Source organism: Beauveria bassiana (genome assembly GCF_000280675.1).
Source record: "Beauveria bassiana ARSEF 2860 unplaced genomic scaffold BBA_S00002, whole genome shotgun sequence".
In the NCBI taxonomy this organism is placed as follows: Eukaryota; Fungi; Ascomycota; class Sordariomycetes; order Hypocreales; family Cordycipitaceae; genus Beauveria; species Beauveria bassiana.
Window position 1 is genome coordinate 1,410,563 of NW_007930837.1, and position 27,629 is coordinate 1,438,191.

At 55.4% G+C, this 27,629-nt stretch overlaps 9 protein-coding genes across 9 annotated transcripts; 8 read left to right on the plus strand and 1 right to left on the minus strand.

Annotated features, from left to right (window-relative positions):
* Positions 1-391: 391 nt before the first annotated feature.
* BBA_01068 (YEATS family protein) lies at positions 392-1,280 on the plus strand (the record flags this gene model as incomplete). Its single annotated transcript, XM_008596165.1, has 2 exons — positions 392-629; positions 700-1,280. 2 exons carry the CDS (start codon positions 392-394, stop codon positions 1,278-1,280), a joined length of 819 nt encoding a protein of 272 aa, XP_008594387.1.
* Positions 1,281-2,175: 895 nt separating this feature from the next.
* BBA_01069 (fatty-acid amide hydrolase) lies at positions 2,176-4,142 on the plus strand (the record flags this gene model as incomplete). The annotated part of the gene is made up of 6 exons (XM_008596166.1): positions 2,176-2,478; positions 2,542-2,814; positions 2,876-3,017; positions 3,083-3,816; positions 3,878-3,965; positions 4,027-4,142. The coding sequence occupies 6 exons, from the start codon at positions 2,176-2,178 to the stop codon at positions 4,140-4,142; spliced, it is 1,656 nt and encodes a 551-aa protein (XP_008594388.1).
* Positions 4,143-5,397: 1,255 nt separating this feature from the next.
* Positions 5,398-6,920, plus strand: BBA_01070 (nucleoside transporter; the record flags this gene model as incomplete). The annotated part of the gene is made up of 2 exons (XM_008596167.1): positions 5,398-5,621; positions 5,681-6,920. The coding sequence occupies 2 exons, from the start codon at positions 5,398-5,400 to the stop codon at positions 6,918-6,920; spliced, it is 1,464 nt and encodes a 487-aa protein (XP_008594389.1).
* A 397-nt stretch (positions 6,921-7,317) lies between these two features.
* BBA_01071 (inositol-pentakisphosphate 2-kinase) lies at positions 7,318-9,530 on the minus strand (the record flags this gene model as incomplete). Its single annotated transcript, XM_008596168.1, has 3 exons — positions 7,318-8,495; positions 8,570-9,055; positions 9,479-9,530. The coding sequence occupies 3 exons, from the start codon at positions 9,528-9,530 to the stop codon at positions 7,318-7,320; spliced, it is 1,716 nt and encodes a 571-aa protein (XP_008594390.1).
* A 1,450-nt stretch (positions 9,531-10,980) lies between these two features.
* Positions 10,981-12,839, plus strand: BBA_01072 (mitochondrial distribution and morphology protein 34; the record flags this gene model as incomplete). The annotated part of the gene is made up of 2 exons (XM_008596169.1): positions 10,981-11,247; positions 11,475-12,839. The coding sequence occupies 2 exons, from the start codon at positions 10,981-10,983 to the stop codon at positions 12,837-12,839; spliced, it is 1,632 nt and encodes a 543-aa protein (XP_008594391.1).
* Positions 12,840-14,612: 1,773 nt separating this feature from the next.
* BBA_01073 (heterokaryon incompatibility protein) lies at positions 14,613-16,880 on the plus strand (the record flags this gene model as incomplete). The annotated part of the gene is made up of 1 exon (XM_008596170.1): positions 14,613-16,880. The coding sequence occupies one exon, from the start codon at positions 14,613-14,615 to the stop codon at positions 16,878-16,880; it is 2,268 nt and encodes a 755-aa protein (XP_008594392.1).
* A 546-nt stretch (positions 16,881-17,426) lies between these two features.
* Positions 17,427-18,341, plus strand: BBA_01074 (phosphoribosylformimino-5-aminoimidazole carboxamide ribotide isomerase; the record flags this gene model as incomplete). Its single annotated transcript, XM_008596171.1, has 3 exons — positions 17,427-17,729; positions 17,801-17,990; positions 18,058-18,341. 3 exons carry the CDS (start codon positions 17,427-17,429, stop codon positions 18,339-18,341), a joined length of 777 nt encoding a protein of 258 aa, XP_008594393.1.
* A 1,294-nt stretch (positions 18,342-19,635) lies between these two features.
* Positions 19,636-23,929, plus strand: BBA_01075 (protein of unknown function DUF1709; the record flags this gene model as incomplete). The annotated part of the gene is made up of 4 exons (XM_008596172.1): positions 19,636-19,650; positions 19,746-19,892; positions 19,964-23,398; positions 23,453-23,929. 4 exons carry the CDS (start codon positions 19,636-19,638, stop codon positions 23,927-23,929), a joined length of 4,074 nt encoding a protein of 1,357 aa, XP_008594394.1.
* Positions 23,930-24,912: 983 nt separating this feature from the next.
* Positions 24,913-27,335, plus strand: BBA_01076 (coronin-like protein; the record flags this gene model as incomplete). Its single annotated transcript, XM_008596173.1, has 7 exons — positions 24,913-24,946; positions 25,024-25,112; positions 25,230-25,372; positions 25,471-25,617; positions 25,744-26,169; positions 26,313-26,427; positions 26,481-27,335. The coding sequence occupies 7 exons, from the start codon at positions 24,913-24,915 to the stop codon at positions 27,333-27,335; spliced, it is 1,809 nt and encodes a 602-aa protein (XP_008594395.1).
* Between the last annotated feature and the right edge of the window lie 294 nt (positions 27,336-27,629).

The following is a 27,629-nucleotide window of genomic DNA, read 5'->3' on the forward strand; positions in this document are numbered from 1 at the left end:
AGGCTATTTTAGAAGAATCGAGTAGACGACTGTCGACTTGGATGACAGCTACGAGAGAAAAGCGATGTGCGAGTTTTAATTGTTGACAAAAGTTAATCAGATCAGGACATGAAATAATGAAGTCATTTCATGGCGCCAGCGATCGAAGCTGTAGTGGGGCGGTGACAAGGACAATTTTGTCCTTAGGCAGACCCCTGCCTAGTGGACTTGACCTTGAAGCGCTGACTCGGGTTTGCAGCACCGAAAACCAATCCCGCCATTCTTTTCACAATCATTCATACTGAGGCGCCATCACTGTCATTGCCGCAAATTGGCGCGACTGCCTACCACCTAGACTATACGCGGGGCGATATCGAATCGCAAACGTTTGGATTAACGTCAGCTGCGCATCATGGCGCCCAACAACCAGCTCGGCAAGCGCGTCAAGCTGACTCAAGTTCGTCGCCCATTTATTGTCGGCACAACAGCCGTGCCCTTTAGCGAAACGAACCCGCGGCCGGTCGGCGCGCCGGATAACCATACGCATTCGTGGTCGGTCTTTGTGAAAGGCCTCGAAGATACAGATATCACATACTGGCTGCGACGTGTTCAGTTCAAGCTACACGAGTCGATTCCTAATCATGTGCGCAGTACGTCTACTCCCCCGTCGCATCATCGATCAAAGGCCAAGCATGCTAACCTCATGACCCCTCACTATAGTGATTGAAGGTGAAACCGGTAAGCCTTTCATGGTCAGCGAAACGGGATGGGGTGAATTCGACATCACCGTCAAGCTATACTATGTCAACGAATCCGGCGAGAAGCCGCAAACACTATACCACTACCTACGCCTGCATCCATTTGGCCGAACCGAGGAGGAGAAGCAAGCCATGGTAACGAATAATGGCGAGGTCCGCGCGTGGAGCTACGAGGAACAGCTATTCAACGAACCTTACGAGGTGTTTTTCAACATTCTTACGAGCGGCGCCGTCCCCAAAGGCTGGAAGACGGCCGCGGGCGGCAAAGGTAAGGGCAAGAACCGTCCGACGCCGCCTCTCCCGCCCCCCGACAGCGACAACGTCTGGGAGCGGTCGGCCATGATTCCCCGGCACAACCGGCCAGCGCAGCCGTTTAGCCGCGAGACGGAGGCGGCCGAGATCAAGAGGCTCAAGGATGCGCAGGCCAAGACGGAGGAGATGAGTGCCAAGGTGCTAGCGGAGCTCAAGGCCAAGGAGGACCTGCTAGCCAAACTCAAGGCCGAAAACGCCGCGGCGGCGGCGGCGGTGGCCAAGCCAGTCTAGAAGGCTGGTGCTCGGCCACGGCAGCAGCAGCCGCAAACTACGCGCAAGCCCAAACCCAAGCCCAAGCCCGCGACGAGAACTAGAGAGACGCTCCGGCCCAGGGCAAACTCCGGGTCAGCCACGCAGCCTCAGCCGGAAGAGTAACGGCTATTGCTCTTCCTCGTTGAAAGATGCCCCATTTCGACGTGCAGCCACATGGCATTGTCATGCTCCGGGCCCGTTCAGAATCAATACCAGACACACAAGCTGCCTCGAGCGTCTTTGCAGCCCGTTTCTTGAGAGATCAAGTATGATATCGCCCAAATGCGGCAGAATGCGTACCTCTCCATGCACCTGCGGCCTGAAATGGCGCAGTATCGACGCCACACCGCAGCACCTGTGCCTCGAGCTGCCCGTCTTGCTATCGAGGAGAGCAAATGTACCCACACTCTCGCGTCTTTAGCTCACTAGCAAGCACACATTATTTGTACATAGATGAGTTCAACAGTCTCGAAACAGCACGCGTTTAACATGCTGTTCAACATCAGGCCTCTTGATCCCATACACGGAGTTTGTTGATCTTTTGCTGTATTTTGCATGATTGATTTATTTTCACACCTTCAGGTTGATTACACTAGAAGACTCTACCGGGTCAACTTAGTCTGAAGGATTGTCTTCGCCGCCCGCACTCGGCCATTCGGACCCGCGGACACGACGCCGCGCGCCCTCTCCCCACATTCAAGCTGTTTCTTTTTGGGGTAGTTGCGGCATACCGAGGCATGAGCCATGCTTACCGATTATGAGGTGCTTTTGTAGTTGAAATTAGAAAGCGAAACTCATTTTTCGCTTCCTCTTTATTGTAATTACGGGAAATTCACTCTTGTCTGTACTTGCTCTTTAGTCCAACATATCTATCATGGCTGCCGATTGGGAGACTAGGGCGGCCGAAAAACGCCAGCGGCTGCACGACGCTATCCCAGAGGACTGGCGACTCAACAGCGAGTTACTCAGCGAGCTGAAGACGCCGCTTGAAGAGTCGGACAACAACGTCCTCGAACTCGGATTCTGCAAGCGCTCCGGTATCCTCTCTGAGAAGGAGCTCGACATTACTGAGTCGTACAATGTGTCGGAGCTGCTGGAGGCGCTCGCTGGCGGAAAGCTGACGGCGTTGGAGGTGACGACTGCATTTTGCAAACGCGCCGCCATTGCCCATCAACTTGTATTTTTTCCTCTGTCCTTTGACCCTGTTTTCACGCATCATGCTAACACGGAATGCTGTAAGCTTACTTGCTGCACAGAAATCTTCTTTGACAAGGCGCTGCAGAGGGCCAAGGAGCTTGATGCGCGCCGCGAACGGGGTGAGCCTCTCGGACCCTTTCACGGCCTGCCGATTAGCGTCAAAGACAACATTCAGGTGGAGGGCGTGCCGGCGACGTTGGGTCTGGTGGCTTTTTTGGATGATGATGTGTCGGAGAAGAACTCTGCCGTCGTCGACATCATCCTCGCAAGCGGCGCCGTTATATACTGCAAGACCAACGTGCCGCAGACAATGATGGTGAGTTTTAACGCAGCAGGGCAGTGCGTATAGAGCAGAAGACTGAAGTCGACGTGCGCAGACGGTAGACAGTCATAACAACGTCTTTGGGCGAACGCTGAACCCCCTCAATACGAGTCTTTCGGCTGGCGGTTCCAGTGGCGGTGAAGGCGCCATTATCGGTTTCAGAGGCTCGCCATTGGGCCTTGGGACTGATGTGGGAGGTGCGTACACTGGCAATGGAGATGACAGGCCGACATTTTGATGTGCGCTGATACCTCATTCATAGGCTCTGTTCGATTCCCCGCAGCCTGCAATGGCCTTTACGGATTTCGTCCTACCATTGGACGTGTTCCTGGCGGAGATCTAAAGATATGTGCCGACCCGGGCATGCGTCAGATCAAATCGTGCATCGGCCCGCTGGCTGGCGACGTGGATGCACTGAATACACTCATGAAGGTCGTCGTGGATTATCGGCCTTGGAAGCTGGACTCCACCGTCGTCGACTTGCCCTGGCGCGACGTCAAGCTCGAGGCTGGCCAGAAGCTTCGCATCGGCGTCATGGCCCAGGACCCAGCCTTTCCGCTTCACCCACCAATTCGCGATTCCATTAAGGAAGCCGCAGAAAAGCTCATCGCGGCCGGCCATCAAGTCATTCCGCTCCAGCCGTCCGACGGTCTCCTCTGGGAGGCACTCCAGACGGCTTTTGGCCTGTTCTCGCTCGACTCGACTGGGGCGCGCATCGTGGAGGAGGCCGGCGAGCCTCCCATTCCCTCGCGCGCAAAGCTACTAAAAGCCATGACCTTTGCTCCTTGGACGTACCTGGAAGACGCCCAGAAATTGGAAGGGCTGGCCCGTCTGTCGGCTTTGAACAGAAAGAGGGCCGAGATTGCGCGGGTGTGGCATGCGGCTTACACCAAGCATGATCTGGATGCGGTCATTGGGCCGCTGATGCAGCACACGGCGGCTCCGCATGACGAGTTTTCGGGTTCAGCTTACGGCACCATTTTTAATCTGATTGATGTATGTTTGTCTTGGTTGACTAGAGGCAACAGAAAAGGGGATTCATCTAATTTGCTTGCAGTATCCGGCTTGCGTGATTCCGTTTGGCAGAGCTACAGCCAAGGATGGAGAGACATTCGAGTTGAAGCCAGGTCAACACGCGTCAGAGTGTGAGTACCGACATTTTGGATTAATCTCGAATTTTGGAAGTATGCTGATACTTGAAGATAGACAACCCGGCGAAATCAGCAGGCATGCCATGCACGATTCAGATTGTGACGCCAACCATGCGAGATGAAGAATGCTTGGCCATTTCCAAGGTTATAGACACCTGCTTGAACAAGTAGAGTTTGTGTAACTAGATGTTTCATTCAAGGTGTATATTTCAACGTGCATGGTGAACTGCCACTAGCGTCGTAGACGGCAGCCAGCCAAACATCTTGTACCGTTGTACGTGGCCCTGGGGGTGAAAAAAACATCGCCGGTGTACTAGTCGGCCACCAGTAACCCCTAAGTTATTATACTAATAACTACCTCTAGGGAAGTAATAAAAATATAGTAAAAACTAGACATTATACTTAGCTTACTAAATAATCCTATAATGAAAATAAATTTCTAATCTGTCCTAGCTAAGTAGATATTTAATGAATCTATAAACTAGTAGCATGATGGTGGTGGCCGTGGATCAGCGATGTATTTTTCACACCCCTTGCGTGGCCACCTGTCAGTGCTAAATTGATACATTATATGTGTTGGGTGCCACAGGGCAGGACACTTTGCCGGTACTTTGGCGGCAAATTTCCCGAGACGAGACGATTATACAAGACATTTGCCACGTATGTGTCCAGTCTGCAGCCAAGTTCATCATGCGGTGTACTCGTTGGTAGATGTTACTTATTACAGGGCGTGATGGGCAGGTTGAAAGGCGGATTCCTGCAGGGAGTTTTAGACCTTACCTACTAAGGTACCTACCTTCTAATTTGCACTACCTAATTTACAGGGTCTCGAGGCTGCCCACGTCCCCGGCGCAGGCCGCTGCAGACTGTTCCACGACTCCCAAGTTCCCAACTGCCAACTGACCCAGTAGCGTGTCGCCTGTGGACCCCGTAACAAACCCCCGCGCCTGCCACCTGTCAACGCTTGACCTCGCCCGGGCGTGCCTTATTACCAAGAACGCCGCCAGTGATAGGCGGACAGCCCTCGCCAATATCCAAGTCACAAGGGGTCGATCCATTGCATCTCGCATGACCTCGCTATAGCTTCGATTCGTCATCGCTCGTCTTCAACCACCAATTCTCCAAGCCCAGAAATCTTGTCTCTTGCACACTCAATGGCACCAAAGCCGGGACAGGATTGACTGCTCCTCAATTCTCCTTCCCCTCCTGGCGGGCACTGCTCCCACAGCAATAATCGGCCCTTGTCCCGCAAACGGAGGGCTGCCTACATCGTCACGGACCGGCATAATCCTTGAAAACCTTCTATTCGACGGCTCTATTCTCGTCACCATCAAAGCTTGTCAGCTCTACTTTTCGACGTCCAGATTCAACAACTTGTACGGAACAAGCTCAAGTTTGTTGGTTCGCGCGCTCTCTGTCGGTCGTCATGAAAGACTCCCACGGAGCCTCGCCCCGGCGCGGCTCGTCACACTCGGCAGAGGCGGAGTACGAGCCCTTGACGACTGAGATGCAGGCAGGTACCCTTGACGAGGATGAGTACGACGCCACCAACGTCGTGCAGGACGACGACGACGATCTGGCCGCGCCGCCCTTTTCCTGGCTTGACTATGCCATCTTTGGCTTTGTCGGCATGGCCATGCTCTGGGCCTGGTAAGGCCGCTCTTCTTCCCCGACTTTCGATAGCTTGTACTGACAGAACCTCTCAACAGGAACATGTTTCTGGCCGCTGCGCCATACTTTCTGTCCAGATTCCGTGGCAGCCCCTGGATCGAGACGAACTTCCAGCCCACCATCATGACCGTCTCAACGGCCACCAGCCTTGTCACCGTCCTCATTCTCACCAAGAGGCAGCGCGCCGCTTCGTATCCCTTCCGTATCGGCTGCGGCCTGCTCATCAATGTCGTCACTTTTGCACTCCTAACCGGCTCCACGGCCACCGCGCTCGGCGTCTCTCCGCAGGCCTACTTTGCCTTTGTTCTCGCCATGGTCGCCGCCACCTCGCTCGCCACGGGCCTGCTGCAAAACGGCGCCCTCGCCTTTGCCGCCAGCTTTGGCCGCCCCGAGTATATGCAGGCTCTCGTCACCGGCCAGAGCGTTGCCGGTATCCTCCCCGCGCTGTCTGAGGTGCTCAGCGTGCTTGTGTTTCCGTCTCACAGCGACCGCCGCCGGCGCGGAAACGAAGCCAATACTGGCGCAGGCAAAACGTCGGCCTTTGTCTACTTTCTCGCCGCCGTCGTCATCTCTATCGTCGCCCTCGTCGCCATGATTCCGCTCACGCGCCACCACAAGCGCAACGCTGAGTACCGCGTCGTCTGCCACGCAGAAGACGAAGACGCCTACGAGAGCCGCAACACGAGCAGCGATGACCACTCACACGGCGCCCGCAAGGTCGTCCCCATGCACGTGCTCTTTAGCAAGCTACGCTGGCTGGCCTTGGGCATCGCCCTCGTATTCATCACCACCATGTTCTTCCCCGTCTTCACCGCCAAGATCCGCTCCGTCCGGGAGCCCTCCGAACCCTGGGCCGGCGGTCTCTTTGCCCCCGACGCCTTTATACCCCTCGCCTTTTTCTTTTGGAACCTCGGCGACTTTGGCGGCCGCCTCTCCACCGCCGTGTCCACCCTCGGCGCCAACTCGGGTCCCCACGGTGGCGGCCGCCCCAAGTTGCTCTTCAAGCTCGCCGCTCTCCGCATCGTACAGCTCCCGCTCTACCTGCTCTGCAACATTGGCGGTCGCGGCGCCGCCGTCCCCAGCGACGTCTTTTACCTCTTGGTGGTGCAGGTCCCCTTTGGGTTTACCAACGGCTGGCTCTGCGCGCGTCTTATGACGTCGGCGAGCAGTTGGGTCGACGAGGGCGAGCGCGAGGCCGCGGGCGGCTTCATGGGCCTGTGTCTGATGATTGGCCTCGCGTCTGGCAGCCTGCTGAGCTTTTCCGTCGCGGGCATCTAACTAGTCGCTAGGCACGTGTTTAGAATTGTAAAGACTGGGTGTATTACATCTTAGCATTATGAAATATCTAAAGCTAGAAAAGCGCTTTCGCAGAAATCTGGAAGCGCCTCGGAATATCTCGTTCTATAACGACTACGATTACGAAGCTAATGTACATTTTTATTCCTAAAATATTATACCAAATGAAAAAGAAGAAGAAGAATTGCCATCGGGGGAAGAAGAAGAAGAAGCAAAAATGTTTCCCAACGACTTTGGCTTTCCAAATAGCAAACGCTCCGATCCCATGCAAAATTGGCCAAATAGGTCCCTCTGTGTATCACTGCATCAATGTATCAACCAGCACATGCAAAAGACCGACGTCCTCTCTCACCCTTGTTGAGCGTTTCTGTCCTGTTGTTCACCTCTGGCCACTGTCTCTGTGAAGTGCAGGCGCGTGCGTCCGTTGCGTCATTGAGCAAGGCGGCGGGCGATGCGGGTTCACCGCCGCCGCGCCGCCGCCACCGCCGACATGTGGCTGTAGCTTTTCCTTGAGCATAGCCGTATTCGCCACATGTCTGAATACATGCGGTTCTTCAGTGACGTCTGCGCTGATGGGCGTGCTGGCGGACGCGTCGTGCAACTGTATGACATGAGGCGCGACAGTGCAAGGCGGCCTTGGCTTCCACTCAAGCAGGCACAGCGTCGGCGGATGGTAGTATTTGCCGTCGCACAGAATCCAGTCGGCCGTGTAGAAGCCGCCGTCGATGAGGGACTGTTCGGTGCCGCGCCAGTGCCGGATCTTGGTCTGTGGATCCTTCCAGTCTAAATCGCCAAGGCGTATTTTTATGTCTTCTGGGCCGCGGGCCGCGTCGTTCCTTGGGATCAGCGCAAAACACGTGCAGTCGCGAATCGTCATGGCGATACCAAACTTTTCGTCATCGGGGCTGGCGCGCAGCGGGCCCGTTGTGTCCAGCTCCTCCTGCTGTGCGCACAAATCGTCCAGGAATGGGTCCTGCAGGATGCGCTCCAGCGACGTCTGGAGGTTCTCCCGCTCGGGCGCGTCAACCAGCTGCGGTGCGATGCGAAACGGTGATGCCACAGCCGAGGGCGCCTCCTCGTCCACCAACGCCAGCGGACAAGGCTTGCGCTCGGGGGCAAAAGCCGCGATGCCGCCGCTGGCGGGGGCGGCAGGGACCTTGCTCAGCATGCGCTGGAGCTCGAGGGCACACTGGCGGCAGCGGACGGCGCGAGCCGGGGCGCTGCGCGACTGCGAGAGCCACTTAGGCTTGAACTCGACGAGAATGCGCGGCGCCGGGGCCTTGGGGTCGGGTCGCATGTCCTCGATGAGGAGGCCCCAGTCAGACTGGCCGACATAGGAGCCGCGGAATTTGGGCTTGCGGGTGTGGTCGAGGTCCTGGAGCAGGTGGTTGAGCTCGTCGACGATGCCCGTGTTGCGCAGGATGACGAGCTCCTGGTGAATGGCGCGATTGCCGAGTAGGGGCCGGATCGTAGTCTGGTAGAATTTGTGCTGAAAGAGGTAATTGTACGCGGTGGGCTGGCCGAGTGCTGGAACCTTGGCCACTCGCAGCAACAGGCCTAGCGTGGAGCCGATTAGCATCAATTTATGTCGAGCGATCGATGGCTGGGCTAAAAAAGTATTGATTAAATACCTTTGAAACTTTGATCTGTTACGCCGTGTTGGGGAACCTTGATCTCAAATACGGCGTTGGCTGCGCCCTCACCGACAAAGCTGATGGGCCTGGAGCCTCTGGGCAGGTGCTTGAAGTGCTTTTGCCACATTTCATCACTGTTGCAGGTGTGGCTTGCTGCTGCTGCTGCTGCTGCTGCTGCTACTGGCGCCGGTGCTTGTGCTGGTGTTTCTACCAGCAGGGAATTCTTGGTCACAAAGGCGACATGATTTGGCTGATGGTGGTGATCTGTGATGGCGGCGGTTGCAGTGGCCGTGGTCGGATGATGAGCACAGGCTGCCTCGATCGGAGGTGCAGCCGGGGGGCTGGCCTTGGGCTGGCGCTGATGCTGATGCTGGAAAGCTTGCGCCGCCTCTGCGGCCTCTGCGTAACATTGGTCGAGCCCTGGTTGACGCTGTGGCAGTTTGGACAGGGCCATGATTGGGGCGGCGAGGGCGAGGCCGCGTTCTGTTTTTTTTTTTCACTCGCACAGGGGCCCCCAGGGGGGGGTGTGGCAGTGGATGGTGGTGGTGTATGTACGAATATGCAAGCGTGCGAGATGCAAGGCACTGCGTATGAGGGTGGGTTGGGGCTCCCAGCGGCGGCGATGGGTCAGGCGGGAGGGCTTTCTGTGGCTTGCATGCTCGATGTTCGTTATGGCTTTGCCAGTACCAATTTCGAAGGATGATGCGGCTCTTAAGTCGGCCGAGATGAAACTGTACGAGCACAGGACACGAGGGATGCTGGGCAGCGGGCTAGGAAAGAAGAGTTCAGCTGTGGATTGTGCATCATCGAGGAGTGGAGGCAGTCATGCCGGGGAAGTGGGTTTGGTGTTGTGCCAGAAGAACCGCTTTCCACCAGGATATAAACAAGCCTAATGGTCCCGTCAACCTGTTGCCGTGTACGAGGTGCGCAGAGCTGGAATTGTGGGCGCTCCCGTCATATCGTACAAGTTTTCGTTGTTTTTTCCATTCATAATTTACTAGGAATCAAGGCTTTCTGGAGGCTCTTTTCAACTCTGTCATTCCTCCCCGGCAAAGTCGTTCTCTTCTCAGCTACCCCAGAGGACAAATGATGGCGTGCACTACCTGTAAAGCTACTTATTTCCCCTTGAGAAAGCATCACAAACAACAGAAACCCTGGAAAAACGTGCAGGCTACCAAGGGAATAGGCATGGCAGAACCTGTCCATCTACCGGGTAGTGGTATGCTGCTCTTCAAGATGGTCTCGCGAGAACAGCGCTAGGAATGTGATGAATGACACAAGGTGCCCTCGAAGGTGGTACTTGTGTGTAAAACAAGCAAAAGCAGTTGCTGTACATGGCCACGATGTAACGCCTAGAGCTTGGCCCGCACCAGGGCAATGCTTACAAGTACCTTACCTAACTAATGTTACTATTTTACTGGCAGGTGGCTTATGCTGAGAGCACTTGTTTTCGGCGGCGCCGCCCATCACCTGATGAGAGTGCCAGCTGGGCAACCAAACACGTGAATGCTGCTGTTAAATGAGCGCATTCTACTCATTCTGTTGTTAGACGCGTCCGCCTCCCGTCTCGTACATTTAATTCTTCATTCAATCTCAGCACCCTTGACATTTTGTTTTTACAAACTACTCTTTCAAACCCTTCTTCTCCACATACTTGAAGTGCTCGCATATGCCAAACCGATACACTTTAATTATTCATCAACAGAGTACAAGGTACGGGGCATCTCCACGGGTCAAAAGCAACAACAAGGGCCCTAGGTATTTATTTAGCGCTGCGCCTCGGCTGCCACAGCTCCTTGTTGTCACGCGCCAGCGAACCACGCGCAGAAGGTACTTGGCCCCTCGAGTTGCGTGATCTGGTTTCCGACTGTCGCCGACTTTTTACTTGCTCCCCTTCGCTGCTTTGCACTGGCCTGTCATATTTATCCAGCAGCTACGCTGGTTGGTTGACACGTTGGGAACTTGTACCAGTTTCTACTCAAAGGAGAAAAATTATTTCATTTTTGCCTAACCCCGAGGTCCAGCGCACAGCTCCATTTTACCCTGCCATTATTGCTCATCTCGGCTTCTCCAGCATCATCTTGCTCCACCTTTCAGCAAGATTCATCATTCCTCCTCCCTTCCTCCACCACTCTTCAACTTCAACCAGTTTCAACTTCCATTGCCGCGGGGTTTTGGCATCCTTCTGCTCTTCGTCTGCACGGTATCGCTAGAATCGCCAGCGCCCCATCTCGTCTTCGACTACCTGTTTGCTCGGCGGAGCCGAGATACCAAACAAGCTTTATCGCCTCCCGCCGCGGCCGAAAAAAAAAAAAACCCACAAACCGTCTTATTTTCCAACACGACGCCCGAAAAGTATCGTTCGCGCAAACCCCCCATGATTGCCGCATAATAATCGCCATTCCAACATGGCCTTCAACTTCAACTGGTCGCCTCTCACGGCCGATGCTGGTTTTTACCAGCGCGCCAGGGACCTCCTGACACAGGCGCTCAATAAGTCGCCCAAGCCTCCTATCATCGTTGACGACATACTTGTCAGTGAGTTCAACCTCGGCACTGTCCCACCCGATCTGGAGATTCTCGAGATTGGCGACCTCGCCGAGGACAGATTTCGTGGCATTTTCAAAATGTGTTACTCGGGCGATGCCTTTTTGACACTCAAGACCCGCGTTCAGGTATGTCCATAAATGCGCTCCCGCGACCAGCCCAGGCCGAAACGCCCAGTTCTCTCATATTCGTTCACGACACGGCCATCAAAACAAAATGCGCCGCTCCTTCTCGCATAATGTTGTTTGATTGCGCATATACGTCGCGTCCATCACTTATTACATCATCCCCACATGCACACCCTATCATACCTCGTTATTCGCGATGGTGACTAACAGCACTACGCACGATATAGGCAAATCCACTCAATACTTATCTCGACTCAAAGCCGCTCTTTACGTCGCCACAGCCATTGGCTGCCGCATCGGGTTTGACTATCCCTGTTGCCATTTCTCTCTCCGAAATTAAGCTCTCAGCATTCATCATTCTCGTCTTTTCCAAGCAAAAAGGCCTGACCATAGTCTTTCGCAATGACCCCCTCGAATCACTCAAAGTATCCTCGACGTTTGACTCGATCCAATTCGTCCGCGACTATCTTCAGCGAACTATTGAGCAGCAGCTGCGCAATTTGATGATGGATGAGTTACCCGCCATCATCCATCGTCTGTCGCTGCAGTTTTGGTGCGCCGATCAAACACAGAAAGGCACCGAGACACCAACTGCCGACGCTGACAACCAGGGCACGGATCCTTTCTCGAGTCCTCCTGAAGACCCCGTCGATTTCAACGGCAATCCGCTCGATATCAATGCCATTTCCGAATTGACCCTGCACGGCGGAGAAATGCAATACCTCTTTTCGCAAAAGAACCTGTTACGCCTCGCCGCATTGACCGACTCGCACCGCACCTTGTCCCTTTTTACCCCCGGCATTCGCGACGTCGTCTTTCGTGCTTGGTCTGGCCACGCTGAACACTCTGACGTAACAAGTCCTGCGGTGGCTACACCGAGCTTGGCCAAGACGTATTCGCTCACGGGCGGTGCCAGCACCACCTATACCTTTTCGGACACGGGTAGCGCCTCCCACGGGTACCTGCCTGCTCGACCCTCACTATCCATGCTTAGTTCGGGCCATATTCCTCATTCTGCATCGGCGTACCGATCCCGTCCCGGCCGAAAGAAGAAGAATCGTGTCGTCAATCTTCGTCGTACCCGTTCCGAGGCAGGCTCCAGCGATAACATGTCCGATACGTCCGACAATGCATCTGTCAATATGCCCTACTCCGAGCCGCTTGTTGCCGCGTCTCTACCAGAGGAATCCGAGGATGATCGCGCCGTCTCAGAGGATCTGCATGCCAGCAAAGTCCGCTTCACGCCTCAGAGCGGTGACAAGGCGCGGGCGCAGGAAAAGACGAGCAATGACCACATCCAATCGCACCATCAACAATCCAAGCATGCCAAGTCTCCCCTGTCCCAGATCCACGAGGCGGGTGAGGAGACGTCCCCCGCGCAGGACGCCAAGGAGAAGCTCGCGCTGCGCGACAGCGCTTCCGCCACCTCTGACACGTCGTCAGTCATTCTTGAGCACGCTTGGATCATCAAAATGGCCGGTGAGATCGCTCGCCGCGTCTATGATGAGAAGCAGCGCCACGCCGGTCCTGGCGAGGGCTGGGAAGAGGGCGCCGAGCGTCCTCCACCTCCGGCCTATGAAGCTGCCAACTAAGCCGCACTCCCGACACCACTCTAATACCCCTGTACACTTACAAACCGTCACTCTTTTATCATCTTTCATTCTTGCTTTTCGTTTCATGTACAGGCGTTTTGCTCTCTTACCATAATGCGGGTCATTATATCAGCATGGCTTTCTCGAATCAATTGTCTGCTGCATTCAAACAAGCCTTTTCTTCGACAGCGACCCACGAGAGAGGCGCTGACTTGCTTTACTTGGGTGTTTGATCGGTTTTTAGCGGCCAGTCCTAGGATTACACATTAGAGGGTGGTTTTGGTCTTTACTACGGTGGTGGGAGAGAATCTTTGTTGTAGGATTATTATCGTTGTGCTTTCGTGTTGACAATATAGCGGCTGCGTTTCACGATGTTGTTGAAGGGAATGGAAATTGGGATCAAGGAAAGGAAAAAGAATATATTCTGGGACTGGGACTGGGAACTGGGAAGCCCGATGGCAAAATGAGAGGCTATGGCTTGGCAAACTTTGAAAACGTGTTGAAAATCTATTCCATATTAGAAGGAAGTATTGCATGGCAGCGTGTTTATAGCTGCCATGGTAAATTGAACAGACACATCTCTAAATAGGTACATACTTGTTCCTGTTGACTCGCTACCTAGGTACCTATTTCCACTGGTTACTCGTGGTAGCACCTTCCGTTTGCTGCCGGTCCGTCAATTTTGACCAAAACAACACCGTTGATAATAATATAGCAATGTCAAGATATGACAAAAATGATAGCAACTGCAGGTGTTGCTTCGGATAGTAAAAGGTCAAGCCGGGAATTGAACCCGGGACTCCAGTGTGTGAGACTGGCGTGTTAACCACTATACTACTCGACCTGTTGTTGTGGATTTGCGCGCTATTTGGACATCTAAAGCTGGCATGGTCGGCTGCTGTTGGGCATCAAAAGTACGGTCGCTGGCGCCGGGCAATTTTACTGAATCTGGGCCCATCAGGCTGCCATGACCTGATTCGAGCTGTTGCTGGCCTTGATTTGCTCGTGAAAATCAAGATGTACGCAATTTGAAGCGCTCGTTTGTGCTGGGCCAGTTCACCTACCTGCTGCGAACTACGCCTGTGGCATGATGTCATGTATCCCGTGTAGCAGTGATAAATAATATCTCTGGCGGCGTAGGTATAGCATCGCTGCTTATACTCGGTCATTCTGTAACAAAGTAAAAAAAAAAACAATGCCTTCACCCCAGGTACCATCTCCAGATTGTACGCTAGATTGTGGAATCCCGAGGCTGGAGGTTGAGTTGTCCGAGTGCTTGCGCCTAGTTACGTCTCGTCACCCCAGCCCTCTCAATGTGTTGCTCGTCAGCTGTCGTCGCCGCCCACCCAGCAACCAGTCTGGCGCCCCCTGCTACAACACGGACCAGGTTTCCTTCTCTTTATCCCCCTGTGGTTTTTCGGCGCCCGGCATCTTCTTTATTAATTGGACAAGCTGCATGTGCAAGTATTGCTGAATGCTGACAAGTCACTGCTGCGATATTCCATTCTACCTTCTCGCCTTGCCGCGCGCCTTGTGCTGCCTCGCACGCCTTTAGAGGGCCGCCGTCGCCTGCGCCACGGACGTTGTGTAAGCCTCGATACGACAGACGGCCAACAATCGCGCCCAGGGCACTTGTGCGCCTCAAAAAAAGAGAAAGTGAGTTCGCGAGCTGCTGCGCCCAGCTTTAGACCCCTTTTTATCTCTTTTTCGTTTGTTCTGCCATGAGAGCGTTCACATGAACCGGGCATTTCGAGCGACGCTTTGGTGAGCATCATGCCAGGCACTGCATACGACCCTCGCGAGTCGTCTGTGCGAGACCGGGACAGGCGGAGGGAATCCAGGACCAGAGAGAGGGATCGGAGCGGAAGTGACGATGAGACCACAGAGGATGAGTCAATGTTGGGTGAACGCGACATCGAAAGGGAGCGCGAGCGCGAGCGCAGAGATCGCGAGAAAGATAGGGACCGGGTGAGGCAGCGTCGTCATCGCGACAGCTATGCCTCTCGCGACAGCGCACCGCCGCCTTCAGCACCAGCTTCGCCGCCCAGCCGCCGCATGAGCATAACGGAGCGCCTCAAGGGAACCTTTTTGCGTAGGGGCTCCTCCAACGCGGACGGCGGGCCGCCGCCCTCGCCGACGGCACGACGCAGCTCCGCCAACGCGGCCAACACCACAGGTAGCGGCGGCGGCTCGTCTGCCAGTAAGGGCTCACCCGTCCCGCGGATCCGCGAGTGGCTTGACACGTGCAACAACCAGCACGGGCGGCACTGCAATGGGACCAGCGAGCCATCATCGTCGCCAAGCACGTTTCGGCCGCAGTTTCTCATCGACGCGGCCGACAAGTGCCTGGTGCGGGCCAAGCCCGAGGACAGGTACGTAGCGCTGAGCTACGTCTGGGGACCGGGCCTGCGCGCGCGGGGAGGCGGACAGGATGAAGCGGCGCAGCTCACAAAGGCCAACCTGGACGAGTGGCTTGCGGCGCTGCCCGAACACAACGTGCCGCAGACGATTGCCGACGCCATCTGGCTGGCGCGCAAGCTCGGTCTCCGCCACATCTGGATCGACCGCATGTGCATCATCCAGGACGACGAGGCCGTCAAGGAAAACCACATACGTCACATGGCCTACGTCTTTGCCAACGCCTACCTGACCATTGTCGCGGCCCACGGCGACGTCAACACAGGGCTTCTCCCGCTAAATCCGCGACGGCCGAGCCGCCCGCCGCGGGTGGGCGGCGGCTCCGCGAGTGCGGACCACAACGAGCTGCTGCTGGCGTCGCGCTGGAACACGCGCGGGTGGACGCTGCAGGAGCTGCTGTACTCGCGCCGCGCCGTCTTCTTCTTCGAGGAGGTGGTGACGTGGGAGTGCCATTGCGACCTGTGGCAGCAGGGCAACGGCGGGGGGTTCGCGCGCAACATGTGGAAGGGCAAGAAGCCAGAGTGCACCAACCGCATCGCATCGTCGGCGTTTGGGTTTCAGCACGCGCCGTGGCCAGACATGGACGAGTACGCGCGCGTGGCGGCCGACTACAGCGCACGGCGGGTGACGCAGGTCGACGACACGCTCAAGGCGTTTTCGGGCATCACGACGGTGCTGACGCGCATCTTCCCAGGCGGCTTCGTGTTCGGGATGCCGCTCATGTTTCTCGACTGCGCGCTGCTGTGGCGTCCGCAGGCGTCGATTCGGCGGCGCGCGCTGTCGCGGCCGCCGTTTCTGCCGTCGTGGTCGTGGATGGGCTGGTGGTTCGACGGCATCCGCGTGGACCTGACGCTGTGGAAGGCGGCTGCCGACTACGTGCAGGATACACGGGCAACGGGCAAGCGCGGGCAGCCGGCGCGGCGGTTCCAGGCGCCCGGCGCATTCCGCATCCGGCCGACGGTCGTGTGGCGGCTGAGTGACCGCGCGACGAGCGTGCCCGTGCCCAACACGGGCTTCCAGTTTCGCGAGCTGCGCGGGCGCCGCAACGCCGCGGCCGCGCTACCCCCGGGCTGGTCCCGCAGCGGCGCGCATTTTGTCCACGACGGCGACGACGACACCGTCTTCCGGTACCCGGTGCCCGTCGAGGACCCCCCCGAGGAGGGCGAGGTCTCGCCGCCGCCCGGCGAGCTGGCGTATCCGGGCCCGCTGCTCGCGTTTCGCACCACATCAGGCATCTTTGACGTTGACTTTTCCGTCACACTCTCGCCCAAGGACACAATCAACCCGCCCGTCGCGGTCGGCAATATCTGGGGTCGCGGCCGGCGCTGGATTGGCGAGTTTCGCGCGCACGATGGCTGGCTGGGCATCCAGTCGTCCAACTACGATGGCGATGAGAAGCTCGAGTTCGTCGCCATCTCGGCCGTCGTGGAGCGCGGCGTGTCGCTTGTGTTCCCGCCGGACCGGTTTGATGAGCACGCCGATTCAAAGGGCGTCTTGGAGGTGGTGAATGTGCTGTGGATTGAGAGAATCGCCGGCTTGGCGTACAGGCGAGGTATCGGCCACGTTTTGCAAAAGGCCTGGGATGCGCATGCAGTGGATGAAATGGACATTCTCCTTGGGTAGATGGGAATGGCGGCTGAATTAGTGATTCGTGGATGGATCTAAAGGGACTATTTGGTATGTAAGAGGAATTGGAAATGGCCCTGGCAACAAAGTCCATTAAGCGACAGGTGCTGCATATAATGTGTTGATAGTTTGTACTTGTTAAATAGTCTGTATGCTCTAGTTTTGTACAAGTTGGAAGCATTTTCAAACCCCCGCCGTCTTCAAGCCTTGATGTAATTGTCGCATCGCCGTTGGCAGGTCGACCCTAAACCTCCGACACGAAGTCGCGGTTGAAAACTTTCAACGGATTTCCGTCGAGACTAGGACAGGGGACTCATGTCTTTGCCGGATGTTATGATTCTAGCTTCTGATTTGAAAAATTTTCAAGCTATTAAAATCTGTGAAACCGCCTTCTTCGCAGCAATGCCGTCATGCTCAACCTCCATAAACTCGACTTCTGGAATCACTAGCCCCACATCCAACATTTTCGCTTTCAACACATCAAAATCTCGCAATCTTGGCGACAAGCAGTACGTGAATTGCAGCTTTCAGTTATCGACAAAAATGACTCGGTTCCGGCCATGCATAGATCTCCACGCGGGACAGGTGAAGCAGATTGTGGGCGGCACGCTCGACAGCAGCAACGCCACCAAACTGCAGACCAACTTCGTATCAGAGCAGCCCGCGGCGCACTATGCGCAATTATACAGGGACAACGGCCTCGACGGCGCGCACGTCATCATGCTCGGGCCCGGCAACGATGAGGCAGCGAAGCAGGCAATTGGAGCCTGGCCCAATGGACTGCAGGTCGGCGGTGGCATCAATGACAAGAATGCGGCTGAATGGATTGAGGCTGGCGCGGAAAAGGTATGTGGTGGAGGGAGATTGAGTCAGCAAAGGCGGAATATCACATGCTCACGCAAGCTGCTTCTACGCAGGTTATTGTGACGTCTTTTTTATTTCCCGGCGGACAGTTTAGCCAGTTACGATTGGACTCTATGCTCAAAGTGCTGGGCGGCGACAGACAAAAGCTTGTGATTGACCTGAGTTGTCGTCGACGTGGTGAGGGCAAGTGGTTCGTGGCCATGAATAAATGGCAGACCATTACGGATATGGAAGTCAATGAAGGTCAGGACACGCTTTCAATCGTCACCCAATCGTGACTGGTGCTAACAGAACATTCGTCTTCATTTAGAGTCCATCAAGCAATTGGAACCTTATTGCTGTGAGTTCTTGATCCACGCGGCGGACAATGAGGGGCTACAGCAGGGGATAGACGAGGAGCTTGTATCACGGTTGGCCGAGTGGTGCTCCATCCCGGTGACGTACGCTGGTGGCGGCAGGAATTTGGAGGACCTGGAACGCGTCAGGAAGCTCAGCGGCGGCAAGGTCGATCTGACGATAGGCAGTGCTCTGGATTGCTTTGGGGGCACTGGTGTCAAATTTGACGACTGCGTGCAGTGGAATAAGCAACAATAATAGCTGCTTCAATATAAAAGAAGGAAACTCCATCAAATCGACGGGAGAAACATGTAATCCCGAGCCCATTATGTGCATATGCGACGATCGATGGAGGGAGGGGGCATTCCACCATAACAATGGGCAATATGGCAAAGAAAGGGCGCATAATATGGGAGGGGTGGGAGCGAGAAAAAGACGGATGATGATTAAATTGAAAAGGAAAAATTACTAAAGAAAGAATTAAGAATCCACGGTGGAGCAAAACATTATGGCAAAGCAGAGAGGAGTTGGCTGGCATGTGGACTATCAAGAATCCATCGTGTCATGCATTGTTTGGAGGGAGATCTGCACCGGCGACGATAATAATGTTTGAGTGTGGGCCCCTGCATGGCTGCTGGGGCGACTTGTAGGCAGATAGGAGTAATAATACTGGGTAAAGCAAACAGTCGAACAGACTTGTCCTGGCATTGACGGGCAATTACTTTTCCTCCGCAGAGCGGGTGCTAACATCGTGGTGGGCTGTTGCCGCTGCAAGATGTTAGTGGGCTTTATTGTAGGCGAAGCTGGTGAGAGGCGGGTAAGCGGGCAAGCGGGCAGGCAGGGGCGGGGAAAAGCTGCAAGGCATTGCCAGTTCGTGTCGCAAGGGCCTGCTGTTAGCGGCTTCTGATGCTAAAAATTTGCTGAGTCCAAGCTGGCCATTGCCCTGCCTGTGCTGGCCTGTTCCTTTTGTGGTTTGTTCTAACTAGTCTTGCAGCTTTTTGCAGCTTCTTGCAGCAGTGGCGCCAACTAAAAAACTGCCCACTCTCATCGGGCCAAGCCCCTCCTCCAGATGTTGCCAGGGCAACCATCCACCGACCAACCTCCACCACTGTTTATTTTTCCATAGCCAATGAGCGCTCATCGCGGGCGCCATTCCAGTGCGTTTACATACCTGACCTCGTCCGCCGCCCTGTGACACCATCCCTCCTTGATCTCTGCTCAAACGGCTTCACCAGTGTTGACCAAATTCCTTTTCGAGCAGGCCTCATTTTCTGGCCGCGCTGGTATCGACAGCTGTTCCTGCGCCACCACCTTTCCCCTTCCCTCTGTTTCTTTCCATCTGCTTGAGTGGCTTATAGGGGATTGTCTTCGTTTGTGCCAAGACAATATTCTGCCATTTACACCCCTCCCATTGACTGGAGCATCTCGTGGGACAACATTCCAGTCATCACTGCTACTCAACTCTGCACATTGTGACGACCACAGTTGGCGTTCCAATGCCCACACGCTCGGCTTAGCAGACCACTTGCCAGCGATCCATTTTCAGTTTAGAATGTCTTCGGAGCAGGTATGATGTGTGCCCTCGGAAACGGCCGCTTGTCCTGCCTGACCCTCTCTTCCGAGCCCGCCTCGCAGTTCATGACCGCTAACTCGATACACCAGGTGTATCCCCTTCGAATCGCCAAAAGCAGCACGCCCAAGTCGTCGCCAACAAAGATGGCTGGCAGTCTCCCCCGCCCTTTGTCGGAGCTCTCGCCTTCTGAGAAGCGTCGCAACTCTCCTAGCTGGCACCAGATTGCCTCTCCCAAGGTATGTGGAATGCTACCGTAGCCCGTCCAACGGTCCTGCTCTCCCCGCCGGCTAACTCGCTCTTCTCGCAGAAACCAACGCTTGGCAACGACTCGTCTCCATTCCAGTCGTCGCCACTCGATGGAGGGTCCTCCCCACGACACTTTTGGCAGAGTCGCAACTCAGAAAACGTGCCCTATGGTGGAGGCCATACCGCCACCTCCCCGTCGCCCCAACGCCGCTCCTCCATTGAGAGACTGCAGAGAGCTTCCCGAGTCAAGAATAGCAATATCTTGGCCTTGGAACAGAAGCAGGAATATGATCCCACTCGCATCCCCACAATTGAGAGACCCCTCGCAAAGGTTCAAGTAAACAGTCTTGGCTTTTCCTCCAGCTCCAGCGGCAGCTCCAGTGGCGGCTTACGCTCGCTCGACTGTGAATATCAGATCCCCGAATTCAAACGCAGTGACACTGCTTCCACTTCCACATCCTTCTTCTCTACTATGAGCACAAACACCGCCATTGGGCCTGTCGCAGCTCCCACCACACCTCGAACCAATCGCGATCAGCCAGCCAATTCGCCGACCAAGTCGTCTCTCTCCCCATCCAAGTTCAAGGAAGCTTTTGATCCCGTTACCGGAACCTGGTCAACGCGCTCATCCTACATCGATGAGGATTTCAACCTGAGCAGGTCATCGCATCGCCATGTGAAGAGCGTGACCTTTGATGCTGCTCCTCCCCAAATCAATGAGTATGAAATGGCCACACCCGATCTCTCTTCCGTCGGAACCAACTCACGCGAAGGAAGCTACGAATCTGACGATACCGACGGCGACCGCGGCTACTACGACCTCGCTCACGGCGAAAGTATCGACGAAAGCTTTGACGCATCACTCGAGGACACCATGAAAACCCCCGTCGTTGGCCCTGACGACTATACCGCGTACGGTCGTGGCCACGGGCGTTACGAAGCCAGCCCCAAGCCCGAGGGCACTCCTACTATGGCGCTGTCCAATACCCATAAGCACAACAAGAATAGTCCAACCTCAGTCTCTTCCAGTGCTGAGCACCGACCTCTGCCTCCTGTGCCGAACAGAGGCCACGAGCGCGTCAAGTCGAGCGACTCCTCGTCTGGCCTGTCTGCCACCGCCGAGCGCATGATAAATTCGGGTCAGCGCAACCTACCGACCCCTCCGCCAGCATCCGTCAGCAAGTCTGACATCCAGAGCTTCGGCAACAACAAGATGCCCCTTGAGGAGCGCCTCAAGCTCATGATGCTGTCTGACGATGGCGATGGCAAGACGGCCGCTGAGCAACAGCGCGAGCGCCGCCTTAGAAGAGGTAGCGCGCGCGAGCGCTTCAGCAGCCCTGTAGCGGAGGAGCACAAGACCCCGACCCCTGAAGACGCTGAGGCCGATGACACCATTGGTGACATGTCTGCCCTTGGTGACTTCCAGATGCCTGACAAAATTTCTCGCGAATCCATCCTGCGACGTGTTAATGGCAACCAATCCGCCGACGGTCAATCCGATTTCAACCTGTCGTCCCCTGCACGAAGCCCTGAGCGCGGTCCTGAGCGGGCGTTTGATGTATCTGTGATCCCAGAGGATCCAGATATTCCTATTCCATCCACAGAAGACTCAGTGATAGAAGACGAGACTATCGTGGAGGACGGCAGCGTCATCATCACCAGAAACCCCTCCGATTATGACGATGAGGTCTCGGACTTGTATGATGAGGATGATGAGATTAGCATTCTGCCTGACGACGATACATATGAAGAGTCTCTGCACCAAGACGGACAAGTTGAGGAAGTGGCTAGCGAAGAAGAAGCCCCCCAGCTTGCTGCGCCTTGTGAGCCTGCTCTGCCCCTAGAGCCTTCACTGCCCCCCGAGCCTACTGTTGTTGAGTCAGAACCTATCGTGAAGCCTCAAGAGACAGTTCAGAAGCCGATTTCTCCCGCACCTGCGCAACGGACTGTGACGCCGGATAAGGGCTTCTCCAAGCCAGAGTACGATGGCAGTGGCTGGGGCGACGACGAAGAATATGCTGATGAGCCTGAGAGCCCCGGCTCTGTCATCCATCACCCTGTTGACGAGGAGAGTGTTATCGAAGAGGAACCTGTTGAATCTCCCGCCATCCCTGAGCAGCTGGCCACCATCAAGGCATCTTCCGGTTCCAAGTTGAAAACCAGGGTGTCTAACACACCATCCGACATTGCTTCTATGCGCGAGGCTCGGCGATTAGCAAGCCTGGAAGTGCCCAGTGTACCCCCGATTCCGCAGAAGCACAAGAACCGGGTCTCTCAAGACATGACTGCCCAGCTGGCTGATGGTGACGATCCTTTTGTTGAGCGTCACCCCAGCTTCAAAAACCGCAGCCTGACTCTCGACCTGGACACTGGTCTTAGCCTAGACAAGGATTTTGAAAGAGTCATTGAGGGCCAAAAGCGCGGCTATCTCATGCGCCAGAATACCAAGCTGGTGGCTGCTAGTGATAAAGAGGGCGAGGAAGCCCGCAAGACGCGCTCTGTCCACAACTCTCCGGTTAAAGGTTTCAGGCCTGAGTCTTGGACTGTCGAGCCTTGGAACCCCGCTGTCCGCAAGAAGAGTACCAGCTCCAAAGCAACTAGCACTGGCTCTATTCCTCCCCTTCCTGGCCACGGGAGCAACAGTATACCCACTCGTTCCATTGCCGAGGACGATACTAGCGTGGATGCGACTACGCTAGATGGCGCCGAAAGAGGCCGTCTTTTTGTCAAAGTGATGGGTGTCAAGGACCTCGATCTGCCTATTCCCAGGAATGAGCGCACCTGGTTCAGCCTTACGCTCGACAACGGCGTACACTGTGTTACCACATCTTGGCTGGAGCTCGCTCGCAACGCGCCCATCGGTCAGGAATTTGAGCTTGTCGTACCCAACGATCTGGAATTTCAGCTTACTCTCAACGTCAAGCTCGAGAAGCCTGCCTACCTCGACATCCCTGCTCCAATCAAGACGGCTAAATCCAAGACGTCGGCGTTTAGTAGAGTTTTTGCTTCTCCCAAGAAACGCAAGGAGATTGAGCTCCGCCAAAAAGAAGAGGAGCGTATCGCAAAGCAACATCAGGAGGCTCTCGCCCGTCAAAAGAACGGCGCCCATTCTGCTTATGAGCTTCTCTCTCCCCTTGTCGCCGAGGTGGATGGCAGCTTTGCTCGCTCTTACGTCTGTCTCAAGGAGCATGAGAACCGATGCTACGGTCGTCCATACATGGCCGAGGTTGTTTGCTTCAACGAGTGGGCGCAGGAAGAAGAGGCGTTTGCCTGTAGCGTAAAGAGCAAGCGAGGACCTGGTGCGGTCGTTCGCAAAGCCCCATACAAGATTGGCAAGCTCGAACTACAACTGCTTTTCGTTCCCAGGCCAAAGAACGTAACCGATGATGATATGCCGAAGAGCATGAACTCGTGCATCCGCGAGCTCAGAGCGGCCGAAGAAAGACTAGCTAGAAGCTGGGAAGGCCCTCTGAGCCAACAAGGAGGCGATTGCCCTGTAAGTGCCTACGACATCTAAACACCTGCAAGAGAAGACTAACTGGAGGAACAGTACTGGCGCAGAAGATACTTCAAACTGAGCGGCGCACGGTTGACTGCCTACCATGAGGCGACTCGCCAGCCTCGTGCTACAATTAATCTGGGCAATGCCAAGCGCCTGATTGATGATAGACGGGCACTGACGGAGAAAGAAACGACCGTCAAAGGTGGAAAGCGTCGCAGATCAGCGTTCGCGGAAGAAGAAGAAGGTTACATGTTTGTCGAGGAAGGATTCCGCATTCGCTTCAACAATGGCGAAGTCATTGACTTTTATGCGGATACCGCCGAGGACAAGGAAGGATGGATGAAAGTGCTGCAAGAAGTCATTGGCCGTGGCGCAAGCAATGCAGATGATGACGGCGCCCCGCGATCCCGTACAAAGTGGTGCGAGGCTGTCCTTAAGAGGGAAGAGCAGCTTCGGCGACGAGCGGAAGGGAGATCGAGCCACAGCCGTACCAAGAGCGGGCAGAGTAGTGGTGCTCCGTTCTAGGTTTGCGCAAGGTGGGAGTAAAAAACTACCGGGGTTTGCTGTCTGATTTTATGCATGGCGAGAATTTGGTTGTCATTTTCATTGTGTCAAGATGACATGAATCCATGTCGGAAATTGGGGCCTCATCCGAGCAAAATGATGGCGTCGTTGGTGTTTAACGGCTCGGTCTTTTTTTTTTTTCAAGCATGATGCGTTTTCTTCATTCGTCCGCGCTCGCTTCTACTATTCGGTTGATCGATTGTACTATGTTAAAAGATTTATAATGAATGGCATGTTTGAATAGCGCTGAGAAGACATGGTCGCGTGCGGTTTGCGGAGCATTCAAGTGGTGGTGTATGATGTAAAGAATAGGTGTCGCCTGCGCCACTTTGCATGGCCAGTGTGCCAGTGTAAGTAGAAAATGAACGTTTCAAAGCGGGCTTCAATTTGCGCTTGGAACTTCCACGAACGCATCACCTTCATGCTCGGTTTGCTCAGGTGCTTCACGGTGATTAGGAGCGCTTGGGCTGGTTTCAGACTGGACCAAATGTAGCCAACCTCTCAAGAGGAGCACGTGACACACAATATCAGAGCTCTGCTACACTTGTCGTTGTTGTACTGGTAACAGTTCTGCCAACCGGGTGGGGTGCCGTGTCGTATCCGCCAGCTAATTGAAGCTTGACAACGAGACAGCGGGGGGAAGGCCTGCCAGTCAGTCTGTTAGGTGAAAGACCCCCCCCAAAGCCCCAACTAGAGGCTCAGCCATTCATCACCACACTTGCCCAAACCCCGTTTCCACAGCCTCACCTCGGCCGCTTTCTGCTTGTCTGGCCCCAATTCTTTGTCGACTTTTTGTACAGGACCTTGCCTCCGTCCAAGATTTCTTCTCTTCTGCCTTGCTCATCCACGCGACGACAAGAAAAACAAGGCATCACACACATCACCCCGCGCTCACCCCTTTCCCTCTTATTACAGCCACACCAACAACCACGAGGGAATGCAAGATGGCTGGCCGATTCGTCAGAGCGTCCAAGTATCGTAAGCCCGCCCACCACCCTCTGCACCCAAGGCTTGCGCCAGCACAGGCTGCTGACCGCTTCACCCTTGCTGAACAGGACACATCTTTGGCAAGCCCACGAGAAAAGACTCCTGCTACGACAACATTCACATTAGCCGCAATGCTTGGGACACCAATCTGATCAAGGTACGCCGCAACAGCTGGCCAACTTTCGGCCCGCTACTCCCGCTACTCCCGCCGCTGGCGACATGAGACGAAAAGAAAGGAAAGCCCAGAGAAGCTGACCGTCCTGTTCTACGACAGGCCAACCCCGAATACCTCTCCGTCAATTGGGACTCGTCTGGTGGTGGCGCCTTTGCCGTCATCCCCCTCAACGAGCGTGGCAAGCTCCCAGACCAGATCCCTCTGTTTCGTGGTCACACCGCTGCCGTCCTCGACACCGACTGGTAACTCTCACCCCTGCCGAAGCTGCTTACAGCTATATATTCAGAGCGTGGCTTGTATAATGCGCTTCGTGACGCTAACGCACTATTCCCTGCGCCAGGCACCCCTTCAACGACCGCTTCATTGCCTCAGCTTCTGAAGATGGCAAGGTCTTTCTCTGGGAGGTCCCCGAGGACTTTACCCTCTACACCGATGCTGAAGAAATCCCCAACGTTGCGCCTGTGAGCAAGCTCGCCGGCCACTCCAGGTAAGGCATACCCAAGTTTCACCCACCTCTAGTGCGGGACTGCTTGGGAACAAAGTTGCATCTCCTGCGTCCCTCTACTCGTGGCAGCCGTTGCTAACCTCATATCTTTTCTTTTGCGCCACGCAGAAAAGTCGGACAAGTCCTCTTCAACCCCTCGGCCGAAAACATTCTCGCCTCGGCCTCGGGCGACTACACAATCAAGATCTGGGATGTCACCACGGGCCAGTCGCCCCTTGCGCTGTCCCACGGCGACATTGTCCAGAGCTTGACTTGGAACGCCGCCGGCAGCTTGCTCGCCACCACCTCGCGCGACAAGAAGATTCGCGTCTGGGACGTGCGCCAGGAGAAGCCCGTCCACGAGGCCCCCGGCCATGCCGGCGCCAAGAACAGCAGAGCCGTTTGGATGGGCGAGCACAACCGCTTCGCCACGACTGGCTTCTCCAAGATGAGCGAGCGTCAAATAGCCCTTTGGGAGCCCGGCAACCCTGAGCCGATTGGTGGATTCAGCATGGTCGACTCCATCTCTGGTGTCTGCATGCCTTTCTGGGGTGGGTAGAGTTAGGAAGGATCTAATAGAAGACGATGACTGACTAACGGTGTGATAGATGATGGCTCTAACTGCCTCTACCTTGCCGGCAAGGGGCAAGTCGCCCATCGCAGTCGTTTCCGCAGACCAAGTTCGCTGACTTTTACAGTGATGGCAACATTCGCTACTACGAATACGAGAACGACAAGTTTGAATTCTTGAGTGAATACAAGTCTCCCGATCCTCAGCGCGGCATTGCCTTTGTTCCCCGCCGTGGTATCAACGTAGGAACATTATGCCCATGCTACCCGTAATGTGCTAGGCTAATAACAGACAGGTCCACGACAACGAAGTCATGCGCGCTTACAAGACGGTCAACGACAGCTACATTGAGCCTATTTCATTCACCGTGCCCCGCCGCGCCGAAACCTTCCAAGCCGACATCTTCCCGCCTGCCACCGGCACGAAGCCTGCATGCTCCGCCAAGGAGTGGCTCGACGGCAAGACTGCCATTCCCAGCAAGATCGATCTCGAGAGCGTTTACGAGGGCACCGCCCCCAAGGAGGTTGCCTCGGACTACAAGGCTCCCGCCCAAGTGACCCCCACCACACCCAAGGCCGAGATCAAGCGCGAGGAGCCTAAGCGCGAGGAACCCAAGGCCACCGCGGCCTCCCGCGCTTCTCCGCCCAGCATCCAGGACCAGAAGAGCTCCATCTCCAACATGGCCAACAGGTTCCAGGACAACGACGAGGGCGAGGACGACGATGCCGACACAGCCTCGAGCTTTGAGGACATTGGCCGTCCCGCCCAGCGTAACCCCATTCCAGTTCGCGCTGCCGAGCCCAAGCTGCCGACCAAGACGACCTCGGCTCCTGCGCCGGTGCCCGCCGCGGCTGCTGCCCCTGTTGCCGCCGCCTCCGCCGCCACGCCGGCCGTGAAGGCCGCTACGCCGAGCCGAACGCCGCCCGGCACTTCGACCCCTAGCGGAGGCTCTGGCGTCGAGTCGTCCCTGGAGCAGATCAAGCAGCTGCTCGAAAACCAGACCAAGATTATTACTCAACAAAACGACAAGATTGGCCATCTGACGCAGGAAGTTGAGCTGCTGAAGCGCAAGGTCGGCTCCACGGGCTCGCAGGACCAGAACGAGCGTATCCGCCAATTAGAGCTGGAACTTGAGGAAGCTCGCTCATGAGCAAGCTTTGTGGCTTACAGGTAAACGGAAAGGGGGAAGGGGGTTAAAGGGTACGCATAACCTGGGACGGAACGGTTGTTTGCGCAACTACTTTTGCTTTTTTCTTTGTGGAATGATTTTTCTATACGCCAAAGAAGGAGACGAATGTATGTGTTTTGCCATGGGCGGATAGGAAAAGAGGTCGATTGAGGAACGAGGAAAGGGAGGCTTATCTTGCTCCGGAAGCGCTTTGGTGGAAATATGCCCCTGTTTTATGTAGCGACCTTTGTGTATCAAACGAGGATAAAGGAATAG